Raw genomic sequence first — 12,834 nt, 5'->3', positions numbered from 1 at the left:
ATGAAGTATTGTTTTAACGACAACAATAATACACAGTCACCTGAGTTAGCCAGTGAAATTTGTTTACGTCTAATGTGGAAAGAATATTACCCAGTTCTTTAATGCTGTGTTCCCCAATCTTAGAAAAAAAATTTACCCAAAAACACTCAGGTCTAGAACAAGTAATATCAGGATAACCTTACATTTATTGAAACATGTCAAATTCCTGGAGAGGAATTAAACTGGTTTTATACAATTGTACCAGTTAAATGCTACAAGCTAACATACTAGATGTTAAATAGTACATTGGAACAGTACATGCTTCAATGCCCCCAGACATCACTACCTCAAACAAGGATTAGCTGAATTAAAAAATAAATTAATTTGTCAAATAATTTATTTATTCAACACTAAAACGAACTACAGTGAGTTGTTCTATGGTCCATATAACAATAAAAATAGATAAGATAAAATAAAATAAACTACACTAAGATACAGTAATTTTTTTTTTAGATTTTATTTTTTCATTCCGTTTGACTGTTTTTTCGAGTTTAAAAAATATGAGCTGGCTGGAGCCTTCATCCCTTATTTCTTAAACTAGATACCAGCCGATAACCCCCCCCCCCCGCTCATAGGGATTGCGTACAGTTGATCAAAGTTCCTGGGCTCCGACTGGTTGGAGGGTCACAAGTCAATCTGATTAAAATCTGATGTAGTGTACGGGCTTTAATTATTTTGGCTATAAACTTATTTTAATTTTATTTTTTATTACTTTTGTTATTAATGCCCGGAATTAAAAGGGCGGAATTAAAAAAAATCACAAAATCAAAATCAAAGTAAAATAATACAATAAAAGGGCATTAATAACAAAAGTAATAAAAAATAAAATTAAAATAAGTTTATAGCCAAAAAAATTAAAGCCCGTACACTACATCAGATTTTAATCAGATTGGGTCACAAGTGTTCATAGCAAAAATGTCTGGAGAGCATTTATAAAATAAAAACGATTAAATAATGTTGGGCTTAAGTTACAGCTCTGTTTTACTCCTGAAGAGTATGGAAATCTATTTGTTATTCTTCCGTTTAACAAGCTGTCGAAGATTCGGGTCAACGCAACGAGTCCGATGCCAATAAATATTCCAATAAATGTCAATAAATCCTACGTTCATAAACATGAATAAACATGCAAACTGAATCGCTATCTCGCGAGGCGATATTGGTTCAAATACTGCGTCAGGAAAACGTACGATTACTGGTAAACGCAAAACATCGAGTACACACTGCGAAGAAACCGAAAAAAACTAACAACTAACCTACCAGCCATTTTGTATAATGCAATATGGGTAATATGTAAAGTAGGTCGTATTCGTGAGGTCCTATTTGAGAGCTCCCAGTTACGACCCAATGTGGCGTGCGCATAACCCTTCTCAGCTGGATTGGTGGTCACGCTATGCGCCTGCAATGACCTATAGAGGGCGCACTATTGTAATTAATCAACTCATTGCGTCCAAACTTCTCCACTCTTGCATGTGCACTAGTCCACCCAAACATATTGTTAATAGTTTACAGAAACTATTTTTGAACTTTTTCTGGCAGGGACGGCACTGGATCCCGGCTGAAACAGTTTATCTACCAGCTACTGATGGCGGCCATGGCCTGGTACATTTGCCTAGTCGTATTGCGTCTTTTCGCATTCACTATATTCAACATTACCTCTATTCCAATGTTAATCATCCTTGTTTTGCTTTTACTGATCACTTTTTACAAGAATTCAACCATTTAAACTATGATAAACAGCTATTTGTTGTCGACGTTCCGGCACCCAGTGTTCACTTACCACAGTTTTATTCTGAGTTGCTGACGGTCTGGTCTTCCCTTTCAACAATCAGGAAAGACAGACCGACTGCACTGCACGAGATTGCCCAAGAGCCGTTATTTTTTAATCCTTTAATTATTCACCCAATTCAAAACACACCTTTGAATCTTTTACACTTTCGTGAGGCTGGCCTCACAAAGGTCGGTGACCTTTTTAATAATGGTACATGGTTAGGCGTTGACGCCATTCATAATAAAATAAATGTGTATTCGAGGCGGCTAGCGGGGATGGCACTCGATGTGATACACCGGGCCATACCTGTGGAGTGGCAACGAATTATACTCAATCAAAAAGTGACCGATGAGTCAACTGAAATCAAATATCACATCGAACTTTCCTATAGAGACGACGATAATGACGTCCTTCTGAACACTCCGCTCTACAAATTCGAGAGGGGTGAAATTTACAAATTCCTGATAAAGTCGCAGTATTTTTCCAACCATAACTCACAGTTTAACACTATATGGCACGACTTGCTTTCTCTCTCTCCCAACTCTAAACCCGTCTTTAGAGATTGTTATATGACCCCAATCACAGAGAAAGACGGCGATCTCAATTGGCGCATGCTCCACGGCGCCTACCCAACTGGCGGGTTTCTTTTAAAAACCAAAGCCCAACCCACTGATACTTGTCCCTTCTGTGACGAAAGGGACGACCTTGCCCACATTTTTGTTGAATGCTCAAGGCTCGCACCACTTTTCAACTTGCTGAAATTAATTACCAATAAGCTTATAAATATTGACACTATACCACTTTCTTGGTACGTACTAGGCCCACCAAGCAAAAGAACCGCTACACATCGTTTGCTCTGTCACATAATTGCAACTATGAAAGTGTCAACTCACGTAACACGATATAAAAGGTTAAACGATCGGGTACAAACAAATGTATTACAGTGTTTTAAATCCAAAATTAGGTATCGGGTAACTAATGAATACAACTATCACCTGCTCACAAAGTCTCTAGATGTTTTTGAAACACAGTGGTGTATTAATGACGCCATTGCAATCCTGGATGACAACTCTCTGATAATCCCCAATATCTTAGACAATGGCTGAATAATATCCTTTTTAATTGTACAAACCCGCCTTTTCAATTGCTTTTTATTAGATTTATTGTACTTTTAAGTATTTTTAGAATTGTAATTATTTGAGTGTACAACCGTTTGTTATTTTTATTGTTCAATGTCGTACATGTCTTTTACTCACCTCTCGTCACTTGTTTACCTGTTTGTAACCTCCACTAATCACTTGTAATCGTTTAATCGTTTTTATTAAAAAAAAAAAAAAAAAAACTAACTAACTAACTAACTAACTAACTAACTAACTAAATAACTAAATAACTAACTAAATAAATAAATAAATAAATAAATAAATAAATAAATAAATAAATAAATAAATAAATAAATAAACAAACAAACAAACAAACAAACAAACAAACAAACAAATAAATAAATAAATAAATAAATAAATAAATAAATAAATAAATAAATAAATAAATAAATAACGCTTGTTATGAACGCAGTCAAAGATGGTGCATTATGTCTGCGTGATTGCCGCCTTGCACAGCAATGACGTACGTAAGACATGGTGGGAATTAATATGAGTTTTTTACGAGGAAACCTCAAAGTATGCACGAAGACAGTACAGCAGCAGTAAAGACCATCGCGCAGCTGAGGTCGATGCGACGGCGTACTGTCTTAGTGCATACTTTGAGGTATCCTCGTAATAACCTTATTATTATACATCTTTTCCTTACAATGATACATCATGGTATATATAATAATGATATATATTATTAAGACGGTTTTATATATACTATTTGACGCGTTTCCAGACTCGCGATGTACACGTTATTCTATCCTCCGTTGTATATTCATAATACATAATAACTTTCAACCATAGGGAAAAGTGGTTTGACTGAAAACGAACTAGAAGATCTGCTTTCGCTCGACGATGATGTATTGAACGATGTATATCAATACTGGACGCCACCAATCCGCCGCCTCCCTCCACTGTTATGGGTACGAATCCGAGCTGAGCTATCCGATTATCTTGTGGATCGCGGCGCTGACGGTGTTCGTGTAGTCTACTGGTACCATAGGCAGTTTATAGAAGCCGCTAATGATAGGTATATGTCTGATACTAACACAACAATGAATCTACACAGCAATATGGCTGATTACTTTCTTGGACGATGGTCGAAAGGTGAGTGATTGTTTAAACACGACTGGTATGTGTGATATGTTTGATGCTGGTAATTACTATAATAAGTTTAAATTGTTTGGACATATAGAGCAGACCTGCACAAGTATGTAAAAAATAAGGCCAATATTCTCAAATACTTCCAATAGACCTTTCCACTGGTAGCGCTCTCTGGCAGAAACACAATTCTGTGACCCCTCCATATATGCCAGTGTATCGTAGAATTTCGCCTCTAAAAGACTTAGGTATCTTTTCATCGCAGGTGTGAAAAAACCGTACACAAACAGAAAAGGCGAACACTGTGAAAGCGATCGACTGGTAGCGGCACAGCCGTTGTTATTTGATGCGGGGACTTACAATTTGCGCAAACTTAGTGAGATGCCATATCACCTACTTAAATGTGAGCGATGGGATACACTCAAGGAAACCGTTCTCTGTAATCTAGAATGGTTGTACACAAAAACAAAGGCGACCTCCTTGAAGTAAGTATGAACTACCAATTCTTACACACCGCAAACTAATGTATAACATGTTGTTAAACAGCGAAACATCTTCAGCCAAAGCACCCAGTCGTTGAGTCCGTCGTGTCCGATATGGGTTCCATGCAACCTTCAATCTTTTATTTGCTTTCGAAGGAACGTTTTAGAGGATTTCCGAACGACAAGGCTGAAATACGCCAATGACAAACAGATCAATACAATAGCCGAAGTGATACAGTTGTCCCAAGAAGCTCTTCTACATGACCCTGCCCAGCTAGCGTCGCAACTAGTAGCAAGACTTCCAAATGTAAGACATGCTTTTATATTTCACGTGCTTTCTTGTTTCACAGTCGGGTTAATATTTATTTCCTTTATATGGTAATATATGTTTATCTTAATTTGTTGAATGATTGTCTTTTCACTGTGGGAAAATCACAGACGCAAGGTTTGGAAGACATTCTAGATCAAGCGAAACGTTCACCAGCATTGTGCTTTATGCCGTCCCATCCATTCATGACGCCACCAGGGGGTCAGCTTCTTCACACTTTGTCTGGCCACAGAGAAACGATCAGCGCATTCGACGTGTCATCAGATGGTTGCCTAGCATTAACAGGTATGTTGATTTATATATACTTAAGATATCAATACTTTATGTGATATAGGTTATAACTGATACAGGGTCATTAAAACTGAAAAATTTACGGTAATTACATGTTGTATTGCACAGCTAATGTTAGCACTAAGGTAAATTCACTTTCATGCATTGTCCGCTCGCATGGTTTCGTATCTGCTCTTTCTTCTCCGCACAAACCCGTGTGTTCATAAACGTACATGTTGGACGTATTGTCTGATTGGGCGCTCTAGCAAAGTTGTCGACTAATCAGATGCGTCGTTATAAATATTGAAATGTTTATCCTGATGGCGATTCTTGGGGAGATGTCGATGATTATAAACAATCACATTCTCGGGATTTATTTCATTTATTCCGAGGGGTCTCAAGTTCAAGCTCATACTTTAACCATCCTCATGAGTGCAGCTCGAGGAACTTTTGAAAAGAAGATGTGATGTCTAATTATTTCTGTCATAACTGTTTTGTCGTATTCGATCTATACATACCAGGGTAACGCCGATGATGACACCAGGATAACACCGGTAATACGGTCATTGGTGTCTGTAGCTGCAGTTCTGTTAGTCCCCTTGTTTTCGTGGTCACCATGAGAACCACAAAATTTCAGCTATGTTGCCCGGGGTTGTGTCGTGGAACTGTATACGTGCCTTTGTTGACGGTGTGATATGTTCATATACTGGCATGTGCTTACAGCGTCGTGATCTATAGTCTGGCACAAACATATAATTTATGAAATTGTATTAATTCGTAATAAACATGGAAAAGAAAAGTCGATACTGATTGACTAATTGCCAGGCACTGGTTGCGTCATTTTATACAGTATCCAAGACTGTCATTACAGCAAGGTCACTTATTTATAATAATTTAAAACAAAGAATCGCCAACAGTCGTATGCCCAAAACCCTTCCATCGGAAATCAAAATAAATTATAATATTGATAATCATTTACATGCAATCGAAACATAATTTATGTGTTTGCTATGATAGATAGAAGGAGCAATTTGATTGGCTGAACATTTCTTTATTTTAATTATGGTGGCGCAACCAACATACGTCACAGCCCAAGTTAATAAGTGGAGACATTAAGCTGGAACGTTGTCCAATTTCAAGATGATTCCGCGAATCGTCAAAATATGCCGCGTAGACTACAACTGCGCCCTCGCAATAAAGATATCGGTCACTAGATTTCCAATATACATTCTGACTCAAAATTGAGTTTCAATCGCCATAGAATAATTGCGTCCTGATTAATCAACGTGACGGTCTTAAATATGAGGTATACCAGTGTTACATATGAGGTGCTCAAATCTGGATAGCTGTCATCTGTAATGCCGAGCTGCGTACATTTTTTGTGTGCATGTGAACTCATTTATAAAAGTTCATTTTGCTATGAATTATGTCTGAAACTCTTAATGATTTGCATTATTTGTGATGGGGCGAAATGACACTATAATATTGTAATAGTTTTATGCCATATCCTCTTTTGAGTTTGTGATATGTCGAGAACAAGAGAGCATATTACTGTTAATTTTGGTAGTAAGACTACATCGCTGATGAAGAGTAACTGAATGCGGGTGTAATATATGTTTATTTGTTCATTGATACAGTAGCATGATAATAATATATATTGTAATATTTTTCCAACATTTTACCTATTCAGGCGATGATTTCACAAATGTGAAACTATGGGATGTGGAAAGCGGCTACCTCATCAAGAGTGTCATGGAATACACCAAAAACGATGGCGGAAGTATAAAGTGCGTACGGTTTTGTGACAGTGACAGAGTTTTTGCCGTCTCACTTAATAATATCGTTAAAATATTCCGCACGGACACTCTCGCTGAAGTACGGATAATTGAACCATACGACGACGACGAGACTTCGGGAGTGCCGTTTGCGATGGCTGGGAGCTGTAAAGATAAACTAGTGATTCCATGCCACCGAAAAGTAGTGGTTTATGACATCACGACAGGGTCGCGCATTTGTAGGATAATAGATGCAAAATTGTTAAGGGAATATTTCGAAGAAACTCATATCGAGGCACGTGGAAATACCATAGCATACTACAATGAACACGTGGAGAAACACTCCAATCTCTTGAGAATTGTTGATCTCTCTCAAGACACCCCTACCCCGGACACTATTAATGTTTACCCCGATGTAAAGACATACGAAGATGGATATGAGGAGATCACGTCAATCGGTGCACTGGCCCTCACATGTGACGACGAAGTTATCGTTTCGAATATGATGGACAATGATTTAAAAATATATAATACCAAATCCTTGGAATTGTTGCGAATTCTAAAAGGAACCAAGAGTGATTTTAGTCAACACTTTTACATAACACAGGATGATCGATATTTGCTATTTCCCAATTCCTCTTCGGATGTATGTATTTGGGACCTTCAGACAGAAACGAAGGAATATAGACTAAAACATCCAAACTCGGTGGAGCGTGTTGCTAGTTTGGATTACAAGCGAGTGGTCACTGTCGGGGGAGATAATTTAGTCCGAGTATGGGACGCAACACGTTCCGATTCTGTCCAATATATAGTTAAGCGTGATTGGAAATTTTACAGAGGTCAACACGAAGAACACAAATCATATACTGTCAGCAAAGCTCAGTCTTCTGCGAAGACACAGAATGACAAAGATGATGACAACACGGATAGCTTTACTGATTTGTGGAGTATTCCCGGTCAGAAGAGATATGTTCTGGCGCAATCGCAACGCAATAAGCAATACAGCATTACCATCTGGGATTGCGCCACTACCAAACCAGTTCTGCGAATACAATCGCGTGCAGGAGAAGGAAAAGGCGGTGGATCTAAATTTCATCTCACCATACTCAATAATAACGAGGCACTCTGCTTTGTCAACCGCAAACTAAAACTCCTCAATTATACAAATGGGAAAATCGTCCGAGTATTCAAAGGACAGCTTGCCTATAGTGGTTCGATATGCATCGTCAATAATCACCGCGAAGTCTTAACCACAACGTCGCACGGAAGAAATTTAAAATTATACGACATCCAAACTGGCAGTGTTGTAACAATATTAAAACAGAGTGACGAGAAGACAAAAGATTCCAAATCGGTCATTGACGTAAAAGTGAAATCTGACGGGAAAGGAACTGTCGCTGTCTCTGTGTTGGACGAGGATGAACAGAAATGTTACGTGTGGGATATACCAAAGCGTTCTTTGAAGCACATTATGAAATTACCAGATACGTATTCCAATGAAAAAGGTCAGGTGTTTGACTATAACATCGACTTGACAGACAGTGACATTTCCGCAGATGAAACTTATATTTGCACCATTCAGTCTTTACACTGCGAGAAATCTCGGATTGTAGCGTGGAATCTTAAAACAGGTATGATATCATTTCATTTGTCGTGCCTTCATTTTCATATGTTGGCTGTCATACCAGGTGGATGGTTATACCATACTTTATAACTGGATTATATGCAGCTACTGAGCAAGGAAGACAACTTCGGGAAAAAAATGAATATTGATACTTGATCGATTTTCTTTCATCTAATTTGACAATAGACAAGATAATAATATACATATACTAATAGCTCAACAATTTAATAATAATTAATAAATTTGAACAAATAAACATATAATTAGTTAATTTTGATCAGTCTCGGCAGCTTTTCGAGTATCACGTACTTATTTACAAACGGGTCCCGATAAAATCAAAATGAAGACCATTGTTTATGTTTTTATGTTTCATTCGTTCATGGGACCACTACGGTCCGAAGTACCCACGCTCGGTATTCTTTTGGCTAACTTGAGGCGGTACGAGACAATGCCTTAATATGTTTCGCGCTCAAAATAATATATATATATATATATATATATATATATATATATATATATATATATATATATATATATATATATATATATATATATATATATATATATATATATATATATATAATTGCAGGTTTACGATATACGATACGTTTACAACGGTAACAATGGCTGTAACTCTTTATGTGTTTTTTTAAAACCACCGCAAATGACGATAAAGCATCACTGTGTACGACCAGAGCGTGCGGCACTATTAAATTAAACTCAGCTATGAGTGTCAGCAACATTTTCCCCTCAAAATGCAGGAAATAGCGTTTCAGAGGGTCTAGATTTCAACATTTTTCCGGGGGACATGCCCGTGGACCCCCCCCCCCCCAGTAAGGTTGCGCCCAATGTTGTAGACATTTCCTCCTCTTTTTACATCCGGGTATTCAGCCATCTTACAGCTACATTTGTTATACGTTACTTTCGTTTTTATTGTCACGTGTTTCCACATCAAGGTGTATTCCAGTGTACTCTATGCAATGACGGTGAGGGCGAGCCGAATACAGTGAAAATAATCGAATCAAACAAAGTTGTCGTTAGTTACTGGGATGGTTTGAAGGAAATCTGGATATGGAGTATATTGTCAGGTAAATCGTAACATCGTTTATGTTCAAAGTTCCAGCCGGTAACTTTATTCTTGACGATTTAGTGCAATTGGTTGAAGATAACCCATTATCTGGTTTTATTTCACTTCATTAACGCTGTGTAGTAATACAACATTTTGAATTGTAGCGGAGATATTGCTGAAATTTCCCGGTCACCAAAATTACGAAGTTGATAAACTTATAATATCCGAAGATGAGCGTCGGCTCTTGTCCTATACACCCAGATCAGAGGAACGGGAGTTTATATTATGGGATATACAAACTGGAAATAAGATAGCTGGATTCACACAAGAAGATGTGAGTGCCGTTCTACTTCATAATGCATAGATTGATTACACAACCATAATGCATAGATTGATTACACCACAATAATGACAATTAAAGCGGGAAAGTCGTCGCCTGCGCATGCGTCAGAGGGCCATAGCGTGTCTTTGTTTGCAAGCGTCTACCCTAAGCATTTTAGCGTGTGTTGCTATCGTCGTTTTGGACTCAATTTCTGCGCGTGCGCAGGTGACGACCCCTCCGCTTTATATAGTTTTTTCTCATTGAAATTGTTTACATTTATTTATATATTGTAGTTTATATATTGTCCGAATTGTTTACAATATGTAATATGTAATGTTCAATTTTCAGCATCCTCCAACATTGGTGGTAGTTTCGGCTTTCTATTTGATTACTCTTTGAATTTCAATTACCAGTGCTTTTGAATATATATCTTCTGTGTGCTTAGAATGCTGAAATGGTATTAGTCTACGGTGGCGACATGGTGGCGGTTGGATGCAACAGTATTGGCGCCATTGTAACGTTTAATCTTCAAGGTCCTAATGTTGATAAACTTGACACTGGTGGACACAGTTTCTATAAAGATGTCGGTATGTGACGTAATGTATTATAGAGCCAAATTCTTTACATTTTACCCAACCAAGTTTAATTTAGGCTATTATGAAATATATAGGTGGAAAACGACTTTTCTGGGAATATAATTACTATGTATTTTACTTCCAGATAACCTCTACTACGTTCTTAATTATAGATTTTCTGTTTTTGTATGCAAAACGATATTTTTATTTTTTTTTCTTCTAAATACCCATACATTTCACAATTTCCATTAGCATATTTTCGGATTATCACAAACCAAACAAGTTTGTGTAATTAATAGTGTATAATTTGTCTAATCACCAGACAATGTAATAATGGTCGATTTAACAGAGGCTAGTGATAACAACATAGATGTAGATGATGTCGACAGTGACGAAGAGTCTGAGCATGATGACGACGAAGACACTGATAACTTCGATGACCGTGAGGTGAGGTTTACTCTGTACCATCAAACTGAAACCTATCGTACACTATTAAATCAAAACACCACGTAACGTTAAATGTATATTTCGGTGCAAATATCGCGAATTCGAATTTGGTGAATCACAATATATGTGTTTTCGTTTACCTGTAAAATTATTATCAATGTTCGTAATGTAAACAGATTTAAAGTCGCTATATTAAAATCGATGTTTCATTTCATTTTCAGATGAGTGACGATGAAGATGACCTGAATGCAGGTTATATTCGTAACGATCTTGACACTGATGATGAGAAATGACATCATTATTCGAGCTAATAAACAACCACGGCGATTACAGCTGTATTAGGTAAAACTATTTGAAGGGGGGTGTATTTTATTCAGGTCGACCTATACACTAATGACATTACTATCCACACAGAAATAGAAAATTATGATTTGTAATATATTCACGGTAGAGAGATGCTATGGCGAACGATTTAATTCATACATAAATTTGCATATAACGAAAATAAAATTCTATACGACATATGAGCTTCGTTTGACGCCTTTCATGATCAGTGATGTTTGCGAAAAATTCTGTTTACAGTTTTATTTCCCTTTTATAACAGAATTTGCAATTCCCACAACCAATTAGATTTAGTGTCGCAGCATTCGGACCAATTGTAAACAAATGCAAAATTGTTTACTTCTACTTTGCACGTTAACCATGTTTGTAATTTATGTACTACAATTTTAGTACATGCATGTACACCCACAAAATAATCAAATATTATTGAACAAATTTATTATATATCTTGAAAAAAATAGGATTTAAATTTCACGACTACCAATTTTGCCTATCTAGGCTGCAGAAATTGTTAGGAGACAGACGATTGTAATGACGTAAATTCTAATAAAAATCGGCACCAGTATATGCTTTGCTTATTGTTGATTGTATCTTCGGGTCCTATCTGCGATTCTCGTGTGTCAAGAGCAACAGAACCATAACTATTTGTCGGCCGTCGCCGTCCGCCAAAACGATATTTTTTTACACACAGAAAATGAGAACTGCAAACGTAGACCGCCTTCTATATTTGGTCATTATAACACAAATAAAGCCTGGTTAGATAAGTTATTTATTAGAGTCACACAAAAAATATTCAGGATGTGAATCACTACGCCGCAATAAAAAAAATCGGTGATAACAGGCAAGATGTGGGGAACTGCATTTTTCAAAAACAGATTTTTGTATATAAATAAACAGAAATATGTGAATAAATATGTATATTATTATTATCATCAATTGTTATGTAAATATACCAATCAAGAAATAATTCAATGGAAAGCATGTTTGATGTTACCTTCGCTAGTTTTTTCGACAGCCGCCTCTCCTCTATACTTTGAAAACCATGCTCATCGAGGACGTTTTAGACTGCGCCCTCTTTAGCAATTTGACATCTCGCCATTTTGTTATTTCCGTTGCCATGGGCTACGCTAACTCTAATTGGGTCTCAGATTGGCTGGTTGTGCGAGATTGGGTGCAGATCTATAGTCAGGTCTTCCTATCCAAGTGACGCCAAATCCATGGACGCACACCCACGAAGTGAGCCCATCAGTGAATAGTGAGACCCCTTCACTTTGTTTCATAATTTATATTAATATTTAATCGAATTTAAGTCAAGTTTGCGAAGCTTAGGTTTAGTATCGGGGTAAGGTATGGTTCAGTTTATATTAATATTAATATAATTGTACCATACCTTCCCCCGATACTAAACCTAAGCTTCGCAAACATTTCTGTGTTTAGTCACGGGCCCGGGATATTCAACTTTTAATTAAATAAACTTTTAAAACGCAATTCTACGTTGTATTGCATTGTAATTGAGTTTAATTAAACTCCAATTAAAACGCAAC

General features: G+C 37.0%; 1 protein-coding gene across 1 annotated transcript in view; it reads left to right on the top strand.

The window, feature by feature from the left end:
- LOC100377670 (NACHT domain- and WD repeat-containing protein 1-like) overlaps nt 1–12,222 on the top strand; it is a 32,572-nt gene extending 20,350 nt beyond the window's left edge. Inside the window, exons 11-20 of the mRNA XM_085498223.1 lie at nt 3,760–4,062; nt 4,322–4,541; nt 4,695–4,845; nt 4,977–5,151; nt 6,827–8,542; nt 9,492–9,623; nt 9,769–9,938; nt 10,372–10,513; nt 10,824–10,948; nt 11,170–12,222. Coding sequence (XP_085354349.1) covers nt 3,760–4,062; nt 4,322–4,541; nt 4,695–4,845; nt 4,977–5,151; nt 6,827–8,542; nt 9,492–9,623; nt 9,769–9,938; nt 10,372–10,513; nt 10,824–10,948; nt 11,170–11,241 — 3,206 coding nt within the window. The 3' untranslated portion in view covers nt 11,242–12,222. The remainder of the gene's footprint in view (nt 1–3,759; nt 4,063–4,321; nt 4,542–4,694; nt 4,846–4,976; nt 5,152–6,826; nt 8,543–9,491; nt 9,624–9,768; nt 9,939–10,371; nt 10,514–10,823; nt 10,949–11,169) is intronic.
- The last annotated feature ends 612 nt before the right edge of the window (nt 12,223–12,834 follow it).

This window comes from Saccoglossus kowalevskii, chromosome 4 (genome assembly GCF_978046115.1).
Source record: "Saccoglossus kowalevskii chromosome 4, keSacKowa6.1, whole genome shotgun sequence".
NCBI lineage: Eukaryota > Metazoa > Hemichordata > Enteropneusta > Harrimaniidae > Saccoglossus > Saccoglossus kowalevskii.
This window is presented reverse-complemented; position numbering and strand designations above follow the sequence as displayed.